The sequence below is a fragment of the Sinocyclocheilus rhinocerous genome, unplaced genomic scaffold (genome assembly GCF_001515625.1).
Source record: "Sinocyclocheilus rhinocerous isolate Xijiao unplaced genomic scaffold, SAMN03320098_v1.1 scaffold943, whole genome shotgun sequence".
Taxonomy (NCBI): Eukaryota; Metazoa; Chordata; class Actinopteri; order Cypriniformes; family Cyprinidae; genus Sinocyclocheilus; species Sinocyclocheilus rhinocerous.
The window spans coordinates 47,066-67,712 of record NW_015626129.1 but is presented as its reverse complement, the minus strand read 5'-3'; the positions used below and the strand labels follow the sequence as shown (position 1 = coordinate 67,712).

At 38.4% G+C, this 20,647-nt stretch overlaps 1 protein-coding gene across 1 annotated transcript in view; it reads left to right on the top strand.

The window, feature by feature from the left end:
- Nucleotides 1–20,647, top strand: part of LOC107711033 (ventricular zone-expressed PH domain-containing protein-like) — an 86,566-nt gene that overhangs the window by 65,445 nt on the left and 474 nt on the right. The window contains exons 12-13 of the mRNA XM_016515937.1: nt 9,455–9,572; nt 16,661–16,797. Coding sequence (XP_016371423.1) covers nt 9,455–9,572; nt 16,661–16,797 — 255 coding nt within the window. The remainder of the gene's footprint in view (nt 1–9,454; nt 9,573–16,660; nt 16,798–20,647) is intronic.

The window sequence follows — 20,647 nt, the reverse complement described above, 5'->3', positions numbered from 1 at the left end:
GACTCCAGACCCAGAGCCCAGCCCACCATCTCCCCGCTGCGCGGAGCGCAAGCCCGCGCCCACTGAGGACGGAGAGCCAGTTCCCGCTGCGATCAACGAGCCAGCGCAGTACAGAGCGACTGAGCAGAGGATCGCCAGGATGAAGTGCCCAGTCCATCCGAGCAGGTGCGAGAGCCGCGGAGTGGAGCTCCGCCCCCTGCACCACGGCTGAGGGTGAGCTTATGATGGACTTGGAGAGAGGAGAGGCGGAAAAGAACTTAATTGACTGTGAGGCTGACCTGCTCCCTCTACTCCCTCCTTCTTCCATCCTGCCCGGAGAGGGCTCCGGTTCTTGTGTCCAGCCCAGAGGGGGCTCCCGATCCTGAGTTTCCAGCTCCACCTTGGTCCTCAGTCGCTCCGGCTCGTGGCAACCCCTGGCTCGTTGGCTCTCCGTCTCCACCTCGGGCTCCTCCACCACCTGCTCCACCGCCGTTGGTCGGCCCTCTGGAGTCGGCGGCCATTCCTCCTCCATGGCTCCTCCTCCGTCGGCTCCACCGTGGGTCGACATTATGGCTGTGGCCTGGGTCCAGCTGGGCTCCTCCTGCTCCGGGCCCCTCCTGTTTCCTCCCTGGCTCCTTCCTCCTTCATCACCGCCCTGGAGTGTTTAAAAGTCCCAGTCTGTTCAGTTTGTGTTTGTCTGGTCTACTTGTTGGATGTCGTGTGTTTCCCGAGTTCCTGTTGTGAATTAACCCTTGTGATTCAAGTATTAAAGACTGTTGAACGTTTCTCCGCATCTCCATCGTTCCTCCCACAGCGAATCGTGACAATTTGTGTGTTCATTCATTTTTGAAGTGTCAATATTTTGTTGTAATGGCCTTTCAGTAGAAGAACATAAATCTCTTAAGTTTCATTAAAAATACTTTAATTTGTCAAGATAGTGTTATGGGTTTGGGATGTTTTAATATGATCTCTGTTTAAAATTGCAGTGCAAAAATGGTGATCTAAACATTTGTATGTAACTGGCTACAATCCTATTTGGTCAAAATGATAGTTCCTCTGATGAAACAAACAAAAAAAATATTTTAAATATTGAGATATAAATTAAAGATATATATTAAAAAATGGCTAAAAAAAATAATCCAGATATGTGTTGGGTCTGTTTCATCTTGTCCTGGGTGACATGGCTTCATTTGCACTTCTGTACAAATTGCGTGCTAATGTTATGTATTATCCATTTGATATTGTAGTTTGCAGCAGCTAAATATATTCAGAATTATGTGAAAATGAAATGCTTTGAGTTCACAAAGTATGTTATAAGTGAACCACACACTTTCCAGCTGACCATCTGAATGATGTTGCTGTACGGTGTCATTTATGTAAGCAGTCATGCCATTGGTGGAGCCAGAAGTTGACATACTAAGCCGCTCATATATAGAGATTTTTTTATAGCATTACAGAGACACAGTGTTTACACTCTTGTGGGAAATCAACCTAAGAAATGGCTACTTAAAGTTGTCACTGCACATTAAACTGAGATAGGCAAAAGTATTTTACCATCCAAACAATGACACACATCAGGTTTAACTACCATTTACACTCAATTTGTCAAGTGTTCTTCTGATTGTAGGATTTTCAGAGAATCTTTGAAAGTCTACATGTACAAATACGTCACCAGCACATGGCCTGTCTACAATCTAATATATATTTATACTGATACAGATGTCTGTTCCTGCTGTAAACGTCTCTGTTATAAGCATTTATCCAACCATGACAAACAGCCAAGGCTGAGATTTTGCCTTAGACAAGTGTTTAACCAGACGTGTTTATTGTTCAAAAGTAACACAGTCCTCAAAATTAATTATTGAAATTATTGCTATTACCCTAACCCTTAGCCGAACAGACCTGCTGTCATGGTTGGGTTTGGACTCAAGGAGTGTTTTAATGACTGAAGTGCAGGGTGCAATGGGCTTTTTATTAATTCAAAAGTAAAGTAAAAAAATAAGAACAAAAACACTGGATCCGCAACGAGGCAGGACAGGACATGACCAGGCAACACAGCAACATTAAGGCTGTTTCACACTGAGAGCAATGCGAAAAGGCGTTAGGGTTAGGGTTAGGATTGATCGCCTTCTGCTAATTCACACCTGCACGTTATGTGGCGCCAACCAGCAATGCATTTTTCCTCATGTATGTATCTCATATATGGCTTTAACATCGTCTGCTGCTCAATATACAGCATTAAATTAAGATAAATAAAGTTTGGTTCTACACCAGAATCACAAACTATCTATAATGCTTACAAGAATACATCTTAAAATATAATTAGAGATACAATTAGCATCAAGCTACACTTCAAAATGTATGTGATTAAACCATCATCGAGTGCTTGTAATAACTTCCGATTGTGATCTATAGTTGATTTTGATTCTATAATAGACATGCATGCACACTTTATGTTTTATAATGGATTAAATGCTACACCTGCTTATCATTTGTCATAACCATCCTTTATTGTTATAAAAATACCATGAGCTGCATAAAAACATATACAGAAAATATATCGTCATAATCTCGTCTATTTTCTTTCATATTTGATGTGTAGAAAAAATATTTCTCTCTTTTTATTTTTTGTTTATATACGAAAGGGCAGGAGATATGATCACATGATGATTAACAGATCTAGAGTGAACGCGCTCTGACTCAACACTCATGCATGTGGAAGAAAACAAAGTGCTCTTTAGATCACATAATTCAGTAGGAAATGAATAGAAATTATATTCTGTATAAAGAACATGCGATAATAAAATAACAAGAACTCAGCATCCACTCTCTTCTCTCTTCCGGGATACTCTTCTTCGGTGTTTGTTTACACTGGTTTTCAAAACAGCACCACCACTCTCACCCTTTTGTGCATCAGCAGCTGTTCTAATTGGACAGCCCGTGTCATCACGGAGCGACGGGGAGAAAAAATCGACACACAGTTAAAAAAACAAAAACAAAACTCACTTTTTGAATAGCCCATAGGGATCTATCGTTTCGATTCAAAAGCGTCATCGGACCAAACATTTGCGCCAAATTTTCACGTTGAGCGTGAAAGGGCCATTAGATGATGTTAATGAGGGGAGGACAGGTGGGATAAACTAGAAGGGCAGGGTTAAGACAATAGATGAGAGAACATATGGCATAAGTCATGTGCTCACACAAAACATGACAATATGAAAGCACGTGACCAATGAAAAGCCACACAATCCGTGTGCTGCACCAAACATGACAACACAAGCACCCGGCCAATGAAAGCCAGGTGCTTGACAAAAACACAAGGCCTGACAAGTGCACACGGTGAGGGAATGAACACTCAACCCGTGTGCTTACAATAAAAACAAAACATGCAGTATGACAATGAACCAAAACCAAATCAAATAGGAGATCCAGATACCATGCTTCACACACATAATGCACCACAAAGACGAGAGGGTGCACAGGCAGGGCTCCAACAGGTCGGGGATCCTGGACAGAGCGGAGCCGGAGGAACCGACCAGGGGGCTCCAGCGGGTCAGGAGGCCAGGTAGATGACCAGGGCAGAGCCGGAGGGACTGACCAGGGGGACTCCGGTGGGTCAGGAACCCCAGCGGATACCCAGGGTGGAGCCGGAGGGACAGACCAGGGAGGCTCCGGAAGATCAGGGACCCCAGATAATGACCAGGGCTAGAGCAGATTCCGGAATGACCTCCGTGGCCGTGAAAGGGAAAATGGGCAGCTCTGGGATGGCCTCCATGTTCAGTGGCCAGTTGCATAAACTTAGTCTCTATGTTAAGACTTTGTCTTAAGAACTAGTCTGAAAAACAAGCAGTTAACAAGGGGTAATGGGTTGTATTTTTTGGATTCAAATTAGACCAGTCTGCGTTTTTATGTAACCGATTTTGATTTATGGCCAGTCTTTAAAAAAAAAATAGATGACTAACTTGTAGGACTAGTCTAAGCATTTTATGCAACTGGCAACAGAACCACCAGACTTGGGACCTCCAGAAGCACTGGACTCAGGACCACTGGATTTGGGACCTCCAGGACCACCGGACTTTTTAAGCAAAGGGAGCCCTCCTCTTCCTCAGCTTGGGAAGGGGAGGTGGTGGCGCAGAGTTGCCCACCTCTGGAAAAGCTGCAGTAAACCACCTATGGGGGAGTCAGGTGAGGTGGACATGAAGCATGAATGTTGGGACTCTAAAGTAGAGGTCTTCTCTGGTCCTAAAATCTGTACCCGACCCGAATCACTTCTTACCCGAACCAGACGTGCATAAATAATTTTTTTTAAAAGAAAAACCCGACCCAAGACAGATCCGATGAAATTAGACCCGAGTCCGACCCGACCCGACAGCATTTAATTTCAAAGTGTTGTCTGCAACCTGATCTCCGGCGAAAGGCTTCTGCACACAAAAAAGAAAAGCCCTATATGAACAGGCAGCATAGTGAAGCGAGTGGATTTTCCTGATGGATCTCATATCTATAAGATGATTTCTGTGTGCGAGGTTACAAACGTAGCCTATGCTCCTTTTCTATGTGTGTTCCTCACTTAACACGAAAGTTGAAAGTAGCCTACGCATTCGGGAAAGTTTAAAAGAATTTGGGTCTAATCGGGTCTATTTGGAAAAAGCATGTTTATTTTAAATTACCGAGACCCGAGGCCGCTAATAACGAAAAACCCGACCCATGTCTGAGGTACTCGTCGAAGTTTTGGACCCAAAACCTGCTCGGGTCGGACCTCGGGTTTTCGGATCAAAGTGGACCCGTGAAGACCTCTACTCTAAAGACCTCTACTCAGATATACTCAAAACAAAGTTATTTTTCGTTCTTCGTTTATCGGTAAAACGAAGTTCGAAATACGTGAGCAGCGGTATACTGTTATCGAACATCCCGACGCCGCCCACTCTGATGAAAGCAATGTTTATATGAATATGTAAATATGTGCGGCACGCTTTCCTCTCAGTAACAAAATAAACAAAACAAAAATGGAGAAAACAGCAAGAATATTTTTTATAATAATCTGATCATAGCAACATGGTTATGTTTGCAAAAGCTCTGTAAATTAGCACTCCTGTAAAGTCACGTCACGTGTATTTACATGCCACTTTATTCAATATGTTGCTTAAAGGGGTCATATGATGCTTTTTTAAATATGCACGAGCTCTGCAAATTAGCACTCCCGTGAAGTTTTGTCATGTGTATTTACATGGCACTTTATTCAATATATTGCTCAAAAGCAATCAGCAGTATTAAACATGAAAAACAGTGTCAGTGTCTCACTTCATCAGAAGCAGAACTTAATTTGCTACTATAAAGTGGCACTCCACTGTGTTCATGTTTTTACCCGCGGACATCTCACCTCCAAGGACTCGACAGACGAAATGAACCCAGAGAAGAGTTCTGCGTGAAAGAAGGCGGAGCCTCAGCGCACACCTCCTATGATGTAATTGTCACGGACCAATGGTAGTACGAAGGCCGGAACGAACTTTTCCGGAAAGTTTGCTTTGGCAAGCCGTTTCGAACTCCCAAAACAAACTTCGTTTTTGGACAGATTTTGTTCAAAATGACATCACATCAGTTCGTTCTTCGATTTCGCTTGAAGTATATCGGGGCCTAGACACTGAACCAAACAAGACAGGAGTGTTGAGATCCATACACCACGCTCCGCACACACAACACACCACAAGGACGAGAGAGTGCACAGCATGAGCAAACTTGAAGCTGCACACAAAGACAAGATGATATATGAGTTCTTAGTCACTAAACTAAGAATAAGCCCAACCGAAATGACAGAACCCTGACACCTGCAACCTAATTTTGGGTTAACCACCAGATCAAGACCACTACCTTAGAGTGAATGATTTTGGCAAATCCTCTCCAGCTCAGATTTTTTGAGCCCAGCTTTTAATAAGAAACATAAACCACAGCACAAATACCCCCTACTGAACTCCACATGTGAGAACATGTACACACACACACATGGCCCTCATTTAGACCTATGTACTTGACTCGTCTGTAAAAAAAATACATCAAATACCATTTGTGCTATTTAAAAAGGTTTTCCTGTCACAAATAATCAAATGCACATTACATTTCTTGCTCGATTCTTACACTGATTTAGTTGGCATGAAATAAGTGAAGACAGAGCACTAGTAAGATGACTGGACTGTTCTTAGCCAGAGAGGCTGTCCGCGGGGGTTCGATAATGACATGCATCTATTTACAGGCAAGCATGAAGAGAAATTTAAATATAAGATGTATGATGGATGGTCTTTCATCTCCCTTTGCTCTGAACTCTGAGAAATAAAAGCTCTCGATTGTGATCACTCACAGGAAAGGTGAAAATTAAACTCTTGTCTACCCCTTGTGTCAGATTACTCTTAGCTCTGAACAACTTGTATCATGTAGATCTAATGGAAGTTGTATGGGCTTTAGTTGACTTCTTGACCACTCAACTGAAATTTGAAACAGGTTTCTTGAAGCAATTTCTTCTCTAACAAATTTGGTGTTGGTCTATTGTCTGGGGAAGTTGGCTTTACTGTGTCCCCCACCTTAAAGGGATAGTTCACCCAAAAATGAAAATTTTATGTTTATCTGCTTACCCCCAGGGCATCCAAGATGTAGGTTACTTTGTTTCTTCAGTAGAATGATTTTTATGATTTTTAACTCCAGCCGTTGCAGTCTATCAGTCGTATAATGCATGGCAATGGTAACAAAATCTATGAGAGTAAAAAAAACATGCACAGACAAATCCAAATTAAACCCTGCGGCTCGTGACGACACATTGATGTCCTAAGACACGAAACGATCGGTTTGTGCCAGAAACCGAACAGTATTTATATCATTTTTTGAGTTCGCGTGAGAGAACGTAATCTTTTAGTTTTAAGTCGGTTTGAACAATCCGGATAAGCGCAAGTAAGTACCATTTTGATTAGCCGTCGTACCTACAATGACTGTGCATTGTGTAAACAATGAGTGACGTATACGCGCGAGAGATCAGTTCCGGCGCTTGCGTAAACTACGCCAGAGCGCGTACACACCTCACGCACCGGATGCCGTGCGCGCGCCCAAAGACAGTTGGATATAGTGGTGTATTAGAGGTAAAAAATTATATAAATACTGTTCGGTTTCTGGCACAAACCGATTGTTTCGTGTCTTAGGACATCAATGTGTCGTCACGAGCCGTAGGGTTTAATTTGGATTTGTCTGTGCATGTTTTTTTTACTCTCATAGATTTTGTTACCATTGCCATGCATTATACGACTGATAGACTGCAACGGTTAAAGTTAAAAATCATCATGTGTGTTCTACTGAAGAAACAAAGTCACCTACATCTTGGATGCCCTGGGGGTAAGCAGATAAACATCAAATTTTTGGGTGAACTATCCCTTTAATCAAAGTAATGCGCTGCCATGCTGAAGGAGATGGTGAAAACTCTTTCCATTCATCTCTCTGAGCCTCAGGTCTGAGAAAGCTGGATTGACTGATGACCTGGTTTTATTCGCTTGAAGTGAAACTTTGTGTAATACAGAAAGTAGAAAATCAGACCTTCTTAATGGAATAGTTCCCCCAAGCTCTGAATAATTAAATACATATTTTTAAAAAATATTTCTTTGTATGACTCAAGCTTTATAATCTTAAAGGGATAGTTCACCCAAAATCACTCACTCGTCATGCACGACTCATCTGCAGAACACAAAATATATTTTGAAGAATGTTGGTTTTGTTTATCATTGACTTTCTTTGTAGGGTTTTTTTTTCTTTTCTCAAAATATCTTTTATTTTCCACAGAAGGATTTTATGCATAGCTTTGTGTGATACAAGTAGTTTTATTAACCCCAATTTCTCACCCTCATGTTGTATGAAACCCATAAAACATTCATTCATCTTTGGAATGATGATGATATTTAGAGATATTTTTTATGAAACCTGAGAGGTTTCTGTCCCTCCACTGAAAGTCCATTCAACCAAAATTTCATAAAGTCATCGTAAAAGTAATCCTTATGAAGTCTTCTGGAAAGACATGGTCACTTTATTTGATAAGCAAATTTAATTATAGCTTTAATTCACATATAAACAATGATCAACGTACATCAAATATGGTCAACGGCAGCTCAACCATACTTGCATAATGCAAGCCTTTTTTAGTTCTTGCACAGAGATCTGTCAGGTTTCATTAAAAATATCTTCATCTGTGTTTCAAAGATGAATGAATTTCATATGGGTTTGGAACGACATGAGGGTGAGTAACTGATGTCAGAATTTTCATTTTTGGGTGAACTATCCCTTTAAGGGTGGAGGCAGTGCACAAGCCAGTGATTGTAATTTCTTGGAAAGGACTTCCGAAAAAATATTGTTTTTCTTCCAACTCTTCTGTGTGATGTTTGTGATTGTCCATTTCCAGAATACCTCAGCTCAGTATAATAGTCACTTCACTTCACTTTGACTCTATAATACGTAAGTAAATCCCATATTGTCATTACGCAGCTGTTTCAGTCCATTGACGGCCTTCCGCAAAGACTTGAGACAGATAACTAAATCAAAAGTCTCTTCCACTTAAAGACCAATGAGACTCCATTAATCTTGAAAACTCGTAGCCTTAAGTGGCTAACTACAATTTATCACAACTCTCTCAAAGCTAGCTTGTGGTTTACTACTTTCCTGGTGTCAAGAATCTCTCCTCAATGTAAATCTTCACATTTAAATCAATGTAGTGAATGAGTTAGCCCTGTTCCAAAACCTAATAAGCTGCCTTGCTGTTACTGTTTACATTCACAAGGTAGCCCTTCTGTCGTAAATATTAGCCACTTTGCTAACTTCAGCTGGACTTTGCCAAAATGTTGGCCTCCATAGATATCTCGGCAAACCCGTACACTCAGTAACTGACAGACAGGGAGCACCTCAAAGCAAAACAATTGTGTGCTTCTGTCTTTCTTTTTTGGTGATTACAGAATCTCAAGATATAACAGAAAGAAGTTTGATGTCTCCGGACACATATTTGAATGATGTCTATGTTATTCCAATAAATGTGTTACAGTTAATTCCAGTAGATTGGCATTAACATTTTTCTAAGCTAACAACATTAAAAATAAATAAATAAACAAACAAACAGCATAAAGCACACATAACTATTGAGTGAAATAGTAAAAGTAAGTATAGTATTAAGTATACTTATAATAAGCATTGTTTTAGACTAATCTTTAGATCTTGGAAGATTTTTTTTTCTCACTGAACTTGCATTCTAGCATACTTTGTAAAGGTTACATGTGTTGCTGTCTTAGAATACGGCCAAAATGAGGTATTTTTGAAGGAAGCATAATTGCACGGTCTGGGTTTTGGAGCAGATCGGGCATGTGAGCTGGTAGCTAATGACTCTTTCTATTGTGCGTCATCTTCAGTGCTGTGGAATAGCTTCATCTGCTAAATTTCCTCACTCCTTCTCTGTATTCATTCTCAGGATGTGGACAGTTTGCAGATGTATCTGGAGGAGGTTCGTTTCTTTGACCTGTTCAGCTACAGTGAAGAGGAGGGTGGCTGGCTCTGTTTCATGTGCAGTAACCCTGAGAAAGCCACAGGTAAATATGATTTGCTTCTTTTTTGACCTCGTTTAAACATATGCACATAATAAATGACTCACTTTCAAACCTGTGACAATTTACCAAGGTTAATAGTGTTGCAGAAAAATCAGAAAAAGACAGTAAATAACCAAACTTAGTCCCTGATGTGTGAGAGGAGTAGTCGTGAGTCTTTTCAATGAATCAGTTGATGCGGTTCACAAAAATGGTCTGAATGATTCATTCACAAATTGGGCTGATTTGGTTCTCGAGTTCAACTTGCTTGACTCGATCCGGTCGCAGCTGTTAACAGCTCACTGGAGGGCAAGATTATCAGTGAATAACAGTCATGATTTTAAAAGAGTTACAGCTGATCCTTCTCTGACGTTAATGATTAGCGGCTACACGATTTTTGCAAAAGCACATCAGGACTCCAGATGTCCCATACAGCTTCAGTCCTCTGTTATGATTGTTGAAATCTGCTTTCCATGAGAAGAAAAAAACCCAAAAAGTAGAGGAAAAGGTGGTTTGTCTCATTTCTATAGCTGAGATCGTTTACATCAGTCCAGCATTAGGATGTTCATCGTTTAGACAAAGAGGCTTCTGATCCCATTCAAGTGCATCCAGAATTACTGTTGCTTTGTTTTGAATCTTCTCCAGACATACAGATGTGCTTTTAAGTAGGATTTTTCCACAAGAACCAATTAGATACAATGAAGAAGGTTTTTGTCTCTGGCCTGAATGTTTACCGAAAACAATGAAACATATTGTAAATTGGTGCACATGGAGCATGTCTGTTTCATCTGAGATCATTTATAGGCATTTGAAGCCTCAGTTCTCAGCATTGCCATAGGTGCAGTTTGCGTAGTGAGGTCTAAAACAATGTGTTATTGTAAGCAGATAGCTTAATTGCTTCATAAGTTTCATCAGAAGGTCAATGCAGTTTGACTAGCTTCACCAGCTAAGATCTGCGTGGCTACTAGCTAAATGCAAATTAGTTCATTAAAATCAACACAATGCAACACAATTCTTGTTTTTTTTTTTCACAATGATATTTTATTACATGTAATCAATTTAAATTTGTTAAATGGAAGTTTACTTAAATTATTTACTTAAACAGTATTTCTAGGCTTTGGGTCTTTACTCTGGTTTTTGGTTGTTACTCTTCATGTTTTTCTACTTGGAATATTTTACACCCCCGTAGTTGGATGTTAAAATTGTTCACTGCTGTTTGGTGGAGTATTGGATTGCTACAGTACATGAAATTTTGATGGCGTCACTTTACTTCAGAGAGCAAATCTTTAGGCCACAAAGAGACACTTTAATGAGACAGGAATTTTTTTTTACACACCACTATCCAGCAGCCAAGGTGGGAATAAAAGACTCATTGAAACCTCAATAGCAAGAGCCGCTCATTAAACGAGGGTTGTAGCACACATTCTACCTCCTTTCTCCTTATTTGGAATGTGAAACAGTTTCCATTAGCAGAGAGCCGTAATGATTTTTAATAGAGCGAGGTGAATGTTTACAGAAATAAGGACTTGGGGAAGGGGAAGCAAAGCTTGGACAGGCAGCACATACCTTGGCAGTGTTATGGTCTGACAGAAGTCTGGTGTGTCGTCAGCTCATGAAGCACATTATGTGCTTTGAGAGCGCTCCAGAGTTCGGCTCAGGCATTAATGAAAAATGAATGCAGTGATACAGCTTCAAGACTACCAATATGATGCTGCTTACCTTGCTGAAGAAATGTCATGAGGTGCATCCTGGCTGTTGGCTGCTTTTCTCTCACTGTCCTGTCTAATTTGTACATTTCAAAAGCTTTTAATTGAAATTTTATTTTACGTAAGAAAGCTGTGTCGAATTTATTTTTAAGCATTGCCTTTAGAACACTGAACTAAAAAGAGTTTGTGTGTCATTTATTGCCCCCAAACTGTTGTTTGGAAACTCTGGAAGATATTATTTTATTAGTCTGTGAAACTAATTAATTAATAATTTATTCATATTTAAATGGAATTATGTACAAACCTTCCTTAAAACTATTCTGAATCCACCTTTTAATGGAGTTTGGAATGATTGTTTGTAAGAATTATGTTTATCTCATCCTGCCAATGTGTATATATAGTAAATAGCTGCTCACTTCACACCGGGGACTGTTCTGCTGATATCCCTCTGCCACCCCAACTTCACCTTTGTTTAATGTTATTTCTACAGCTATTACTAAATAAAATTATTTTAAAAACTAAAAGCAGGACTCACTTTATATTAAGTGTCTTTAACTACTCTGTGCTTACATTTAAATGAATCAGTTGATACAATGTGTACAAACCTGTTTTTATATTGGACTTACATTAAAAAAATGCCTTCCTGTAATTTCATCTGTAATTCATTTCTGTAGTTACATCTATCGTCGTCGTTACCCCTACGCCTTAACCCACTCTTAAACCTAACTGTAGCAACGAAAGTGTCCGTACCTTACCCATATCTCACCTCAATAGCAGCAAAAGTGTTTTGCAATTCACCATGAACACAATAGTTGTACCTAACTTTCATTCATTCATTTATTTATTAATTCATTTATTCATTTATTTATTTTGACATAAGTACATAGTAGTTAAAAACACCAAATATAAAGTGGTACCTAAATTGACCAAAGTTCACAAGGGGAACTTAGAAATACCCATTAATACCAGATTCACTATATATAGCCTATATTTAACCTTTTCAAAGCCCCATATAAACTCTTGAACCTTTGTTTTTTTACCGTAAATTTTACGGAATTTTTTTTACAGTGTGTGTTGTTTTCGACATGGAGTTGGATGTACTCCAACTTTGCTAAGATATGTGAAACCCTGTCCAGTAAATGCTACAGAAGTGAATCCACATTCTCAGCAGGGGTTGCTGGAATCCTGTCTGACTATCGGAGCTTCTTTCTTTAGTTACTCTAAATCAACAGTAAAGCAGAACGCTGGCCAAAGCCCAGAGAAAAATCTATAACATACATCAACCAGCCGAAAAATAAACACTGGCCTTCTTTTCCCCACAGTGACTAGCAATACCCTCATTGCATGAATTTACAATTGTAGGAGAACTGGAATAAACAATACTTACCTCAAAAGATATATTGATGTATTGGTAACATAGCGCTCCAAACCACTTACTCGTACTCTTTTCCCATTGGCTTTCTGTGCTTTCTGTACTACGTGTGAATTGGAACTGCCAAAATGCAGATTTCCAAATGGGTTGCATCCAAATTAGTGTAATATTCTGTTTACTGCAGGTTTGTACTTCGCTTGTGATGGGAGAGCACATTTGAGTGTGTCACAAACAGCTACAATGATTTGGGACATTGTGTAATTTCAGAAAGACCAAAATTCCTCAAACAATGTTACTTTGGACTTGCTGAGCATCAGTTTTGGCCTCTGCTCTTATCATTGTGTATGTTTCACTTTCATGACCACAAACAGAAAAACTCATTTTTAAGTACACTATCATATACACAGTAAAAATAAACAGAGAACAGAAATCATTTTAGCCAAACAAATGTAATGCAGAATGCAGCACAGATGTTTTTAATGTTCTGGGATTTACAAAACATACATTTTATGTTTGCTTTGCTGATGTTCTCACACACACATACAAGTGCTTTGATTCATGCATGCCAGAGAAAGGCAGAGAGAGTAAAAAAAAAAAATCTAAGTAAAATGAAAAAGAATTTATTTGGAATTCATAATCGAGAATTATTATGTTGCTCATGGGATAAACACACACGAATTCAATTATAACTTATTACCAGCACTGCAATGCAGACATCTGCAGAAAGTTTTGGGTTGAAATAACCAGAACAACCATTATCTCCTCTAAAGCTTCTCATTTGTTCTGCCGATGTGAAATTGAAAAATTATGATTTTGGCTGTGCCACTTCAGAGTTCTTGACCTTCTCAAGTGTATCCGACACCCAATACGTCATTGTTTTGACATAATCTGTTGAATTGGTATTAAGTGTATTTTGTGTTTTTTTTAAATTTATTTATTTAATTTTAATAACAGAACAACATTTTCTGAGGGTTAAGTGCATTTTTTTACTGACAGTTTGTTGAAAAAGAAAAACAAGTTACTTAATTTTTAAGAGTTTCATGCCCTATTTTGTACCCTAAATTATTAGATTATCAGAGATCAGTCTTGCTTAATATTAAGCAGGCTATCAAAGCACTGCAGATTCTCATGTGTTTTCCTTGCTGAAAAAAGGAAAACTCAGACAATGGGCTGCTTTGTACCATCCTGGAAGGGCTATAACAGCTTCCTGTTTAACTGAAATAGACCCATGAGAGAGATCTGTGAAACGCTTTGTGTAGTTCAGACAGACCCTGCAAACACAGGCAGGAGACAAAATATTCACAGTGCCTGAAACACCAGATATTTTGATGTGGTTGTAAATACAAAGCAACGCTCTTTTGTTCGTCTAATGAGAAAAATTCAGCCTTAATTTTCTGTTGCCTGGTTTCACAGACAGGGCTTAGATGAAGTTAGGATTAAGCCATAGTTCAATTAGGACATCGAAGTAGCTTTTATAAAGATGCCTTAGAAAAAAAAATACATTACTGGTGTGCATCTTGAGACAAATCAAGTTTCTTTCAGTTAAAACAGCCCAGACATGCATTTTAGTCCGGGACTGTGAAACCGGGGGTACAGTATGTGTGTAAATAGCATGGAGGATGACTGTGTGAGTGAAGAGTATTGTTTTGTTGACTATTTCTGTTTCCTTTGGGCAGGACCCTTTAGAGAACAGGACCTTTTCAGAAATACTGTTGTAACATTACCAGTAAATAACCAGTACCATGCTATCTGTGAACAAAAAATAAGATTACTGGAATGACTCCATATAAGGTCTGGCCGCTGACGGAAGAAGCCTGCTTTGGGTCAATCATAAAGTTCTGACAGACATGATGTTATTATTCCAGGCTGTTTACAGTTTGCTCTGCTGCTTTTTTTTATAGTTTTTCTATGTAAATGTGTGTTATTTGGATGTCTTTGATAGATGTATTGTGCTTTCCACTCTAAAACTGCCCTCTTTTCCATTCATCAGCACCGCGGCTCTGCAGTTGGATACTATTGTGTTTTTAAGCACAAAAACGTGCTCTGTGTGATCATCTCCTACTCCTGTCATGCAGAAGTAACGAATGATCAAATTGGAAAGATAGCTAAATTTAAGCGCTTCTCCTCATCCAAGCTAATGAATAAAAAACGCTGCATAAGTTCCTATAACTGACATCGCAGAGTTTACTGGTATTTTAGTGCTGATGTGTGAATGGTCTCTTAACAGTAAAAAGCCAGAACACTATTCTGCCCTTCAAAGGCAAAAGACCTTAAAGGGGTCATATGATGTTGCTAAAAAGAACATTATTGGAGCGTCCGGCGGGCTTGTGGCAACCACATGTGACGACCCCAGGCTGGACTTCGTTTCGTCCACGGTGAAAGCCGATCCGGTGATCCACAGCACTAAGTTGATGTATTTCCTCAGCGACCAGCACGGATCAGCTCTAGGGATGACGAAGCGGATATCGTCCTCTTTTGGAAGGTCAAACAAAGTAGTTTCGCTTTCACAACGAAGCACACAGTGACTTCACGACATGACAGCGGCGGCAACAATACTACAGCGTGAATAAAAGTTATGCCTTCTTTCTTTGTGTGAACATTTGGGCGGTGTTATGCAAATCTTCCCACATAGTGATGTAGACATGTGGGGGCGTGTTAGAACGAGCCGTTTTAGGTAGGAGTGGTTGACTCTTAACTTTTATAAAGAATATCTCTTTGGATTTGAGACTTTAGTCTTTGCAACTTTACAGATCTTCTTTATGCACCAAGAGCTTGTAACACTTCAAAGAGAAAGGGAAAATTGAAATCGCATCATATGACCCCTTTAGCTCACTAGTGTGGAACTGAGAAAAATTACTTTTATTCGTCCAGCCAAATTAATTATAGGTAGGACACTGGAAATCTGGCAATTAGATGTTTTAGTAATGAAAATTATCTACATAAATTTTTTTTTAGCTCAAACTTGATTTTTACCCCTATTTTGAAATGACTGTGCTCTGCCCTTTGTATTGTCTGAAAAAAAAAAGATGTCACGCCAAGGCAAAAGTCAGTAACTTCCACATTATCAATATTTGGTTGCTGATCACCATTTAGAAAATCATCATAGTAACACCTGTATAAAATCTAGTGATCATGGGCTATCTCATAAGCTATAACATATAGTAATGCGTGCAACTGGAAGTGGGCAGTCCCAGACTGGCAGACTGGCACTGAGTGAATAATCTGCATTATAAAAAGAAGAAGAAAAAAAAAAACATTAAAGATTATATACGATTACTTATTTATTCCAAGTTATCTAGTCTTTGCTTGTTTACAGTGCTTTGTTATAAGGAGCAGTTTGGTAGATCACAATCTATCTAATTCTTTGTCTAAGTGCTTCAGTGACAGAAGAATGAAAGTACACAAGTTACACCGTAATTTAAAAGCAGCACACTTTAATGGACAGTAAAACAAAGGCAGAATACCATATACAGTAACTCGAGGCCGGCACAGTAACCTCATATTGACATAGTAACTTCATTATTTTCTCGAAAACACAACAAAATCGACTCAAGATACTTATGCACATGATAAAAGAGGTCTTGAATGTCCCAAAAATATCAATAACTGATTTTCGACCAAAAGCGAAGTTACAGCCTTTTGCCCTTGCACGGCAGCATTGCTTTTGTGAACAGCAGATTTTGTGTATTTACCGAAAATTAATTCTGGTAATTTTACGATAATTTGCTGGCATTACTGTGTGAAAGGGGCTAATGTTATAATTGGACTTGTCCACCCAAAAATCTCAATTCATCATTTATTCACCCTCGTATCATTCTAAACATGTCTGTGACTGACTTTCTTTGATGGAGCACAAAAGAAGAATATTTAATGTTTATGCTGCTCTGTCTATACAATGAAAGCAGGGCTGATGAAAACATCATAAAAGCACAATTACACTAGTCCATACAACTTCTGTGATTCTTCCCTGTACTTTAACATTGTCTGACCATTTCATTTGGACTCTTTCTGCTCAGTTGTTAACCAGGATGGCCAGCCACTGATTGAGGGGAAGCTGAAGGAGAAACAAGTACGCTGGAAGTTCATCAAAAGGTGGAAAACGCGTTATTTCACCCTCGCCGGCAACCAGCTTCTCTTCCGAAGAGGAAAATCGGTAAGTGTCTCATTCACAGAATGTATTATTTATGCATTCCTTACCATCAAGAGAAATGAAAATGATAATTTTGTAATCATTTACTCACCCTCATTTGCTGCTTAATATTTTTGTGGAAACATTCATTCCCTACCTTTCAAAAGTTTGGGGTAAGTAAGATTTAAAAAATAAATAGATAAATAAATAATACTTTTATTCAGCAGGGACACCTTAAAGTGATCAAAAGTTACAGTACAGACATGTATAATGTTAAAAAAGGATTTATATTTCAAATCAATTCTATTCATTGACATTTCTAATCATCAAAGAATTCTGGGGGGGGGAAACAATCACCATTTCCACAAAAGTATTAAGCTGCAAAAAACAATTTATTACTGTTTTTACTGTATTTTGATCAAATAAACGCAATCTTGGTGAGCATAGAATACTTAAAAAAAACTTCATTATTTAAAACCTATTCCATATAACTTGTGAAATATGTTCCAGATTTTCAGAAGTCATAGCCCTGTGTAAGAAGTTGCCAAGTCATAATTTAAGCTGTTTGCTCAGTCTTTCTTTTCATGCCCCTCATGTCACCCAAAGTTTGACATCAATGCCAAATGCCGTTGCTTCTTGTGTGTCATGTGACTGATTGCGAAGTAGCAAGTTTTAAAAACACGACGACAACTAAGAGCAATCCCGATTATTAGTAAACAATTACTTAATTTATGTCTGTTTCTCACACAAAGCTATTGTATTGCTTCCCAAAGCTATTGCAACCCCTGATCACTGGTCTGCTTTCAAAGAGCAGGGTGAACATGCATTTTAATCTGTGTTTCATGGAAGAAATCAAGTCATATGGGTTTGGAATGTCATGACGGGGAGTGAATGCAGAGGAAGTTTCAGGTTTTGCATGACTAATTGTATAATTCATTTGTTTTTCAAATTTCATTTACATTTACATTTAAAAATGTAATCAAATCAAATCAAAAGTCATTAAGCAATTTATTAGTGTAAGATTTTAATTGGGGGCAAATTTCTATATTTGTCTCCCTCATGTTCCTAAGCTTCAGACTGTGACTAAATAGGTTGTTTGCTGTAAGGAAAACTTTGTTTATGGTTTTGTCTAGGCTTGGGCGATAAAACGGTATCAATATTTATCGACGGTACACCTTCTTCAATAACGATATAAAAAATGTTCGATATAGCGCACAATATAGGCACGTGCTATGAGTGACGCAGACAGCACACACAAACACTCATAATTGTTTATGCAATTTACGAAATTATATTTGATTTATATAAGTTAATTTAGACGTAATGCAGGGTTTTTTTATAGACATTTATTTCCTTGCGTTGACGATTTAAATGTGCTGCATTATTTTGCTCATTGCGCCCTCCTGTGGCCTGAGACAAGACAAAAGTTTCCTTCAGACCTATTTAATCTGCATATAAAACATTAGAAATTAGATATTTTATTGTGTGTTTGACTGTTAAAACAAAAAAAATAGTTGTTGTTTGTCTCAATAAATTGGGTTAATTTAAAAATACAGTGGTTAAATGTAAAAAAAATTTTCTATTGCTCTGTTTTAAAAAAAGGTTATAAAAAATGTCAATAATTATCGATACCGAATGATATGACACGTTACATCGTTGATACATTTTTTAGCTATATCGCCCAGCCCTAGTTTTGTCAGATATCATTTCTTGAGGTAACATTAGATAATTACATACATACCAGTGTTTCCTGGAACTCTATTCTGCGTCCTTCTGTTGCAATGTAAATAAATGATGCTTTATCAATTCCTGAAACATGAATAGAATATACAGTAGATAATCCCAATTAAAAGAAGCCCAAATGAATGTATCATGGTACTTAAATAATGAAATAATTCCTCACAGAGCAAACTTGGTTATATCAGAACAACTTTTCTTGCATCTTCCTGTGAATCTTGACCCATTGCAAAAGATTGTGAGCATGAACTACAATCTATAATGAGCAATTCTGTAATCTGGCGACTAAAAAAAGGATTTTAGCTGTTAGATGATTTATTTTAGGAGCTAATGGCTCACTAGAAATTTTATTAGTCTAGAGCCCTGCTTTCTGGAAGATGATCAATTCTTTATAAAAACCCATCCCTTAATCTTAAGATTCACCGAAATGTTCCCTGAAGGGATTTAGATTAACTAAATAAAACTAAAACGGCTTGTCAAAATCTCTCTGTTGTGTTTAAACGAAGCAAAGACCCAGTTTACTATGCATCCATATAACTTGGAGCCATTTAGGGTTATGCAAAAGAGAATTCATAACCAAAACCATGACATGCAAACAGTGACTAAAAAGCTAAGATCAGTCAGTCTCACAGTATTCTGACAGAAAGCCAGCAAAAGCTTTTTAGTACAAATGAATTCATTTGTCAGAGCTGTAAGCACATTAAATCTTGATTTATTGTAAATCTTAAGCTGGAAAAGCGATGCATTGCTTCAGTCATTTTATTTTGCAAACTCTTGACAGAGTCTTAATTTGATCAGGCATGACAAGCTCTTTCAATATGATTTTGAGGACAATTTGGCCTCTTGTCACGGTATCTTGTTTTTATTATGCCTTTAATTTGCTTGCAATTCTGTAGTTTTTCTTTCATTTTAATGGTGCTTATTCTCATCAGTGGACACAAACAACGATAAGCCTCATTTTTGGCAAACTTTGCGCAGCGCCTCTTAAAAACAAGTTGAGAGACAGTCAGAACAATAGAGCAGGAGAACTGGAAACATTAAGAGAGGACATGCATGCTTTGATCCTCCAACCTTGACCCCATCCCATGTGCATTCCCATCAGGGATTAGTGGTTGACTAGTTGACTAGTCAACGCAAGATTGTGTATTATGTAAACGCACCCTAACCGTTGTGAAAATTACAAATTGTACTTTAAAGCACCTTTAAATCATGATGTTTTAATGTGTAAAACTTATGTTGGGCTTTAAAGAAGTACACTTATTTTGATGTGTTGACGTACTAAAGCACATTTAAAGTTCCTGATTATAATTTTTTACTGCAGTTTGTTAATATATTTTAAAAATGTACTAAACTGCAACTTCATCATTACAAATGTGTAATTATAAATATATTGAAATACAGAAACAGAAATTACATTCAAGTATATTTTAGTTTACAATAAGTGCTTTTCAGTACATTCAGTACATTCTGTAGTACACTTAACTATATTTCAAAGACAATAGAAGCGATTATTATTTTTCATATAATGATGTGCTTAAGTCCTACTTCAGGGGGTCATAAAGCACTCCTTAATTCATTCATTGCATTTATAATGTTTTAAATTGTTTTCATTTAAATTAACATGCAATTAGTCCAAAAACACTAAATTTAGTTACACTTAAGTACATTCTTTTAAAGTATATTATGTCTATAATAAGCACTCTTCTAAAGTATACTTGTTTTCCACAAGGGAAATAACAGGTCTGATGGAGTCAGGTGAACCTCAGAGTAAAGTGAGTAAAAATTCAGAACAGATCTTCTGTGGCGACCACCAATGAGACGCGGATTATTTCCAAGCTGTAGACGAGGTGTAGGGTCTGACATATGGCGCTTTTCCACTGCATGGTACGGCACGGTAAGGCTCGGTACGGTTCACTTTTGGGGGGTTTTCCACTGGGTACAGTACCTGGTACTTTTTTTAGTACCACCTCGGTTGAGGTTCCATGGGGCCTTTCACACCGCGGGAACCTTTTCATAGTACCTGAACTAATTGTGGAACTACCCACTTTTTGGGGTTTTCGCACCGCCGGAACTGGGTGTGATTTTAGTACCGGACTGCCTTTTTCGAGAACCAAATTAGCTCCTACTCCGGAGCAGG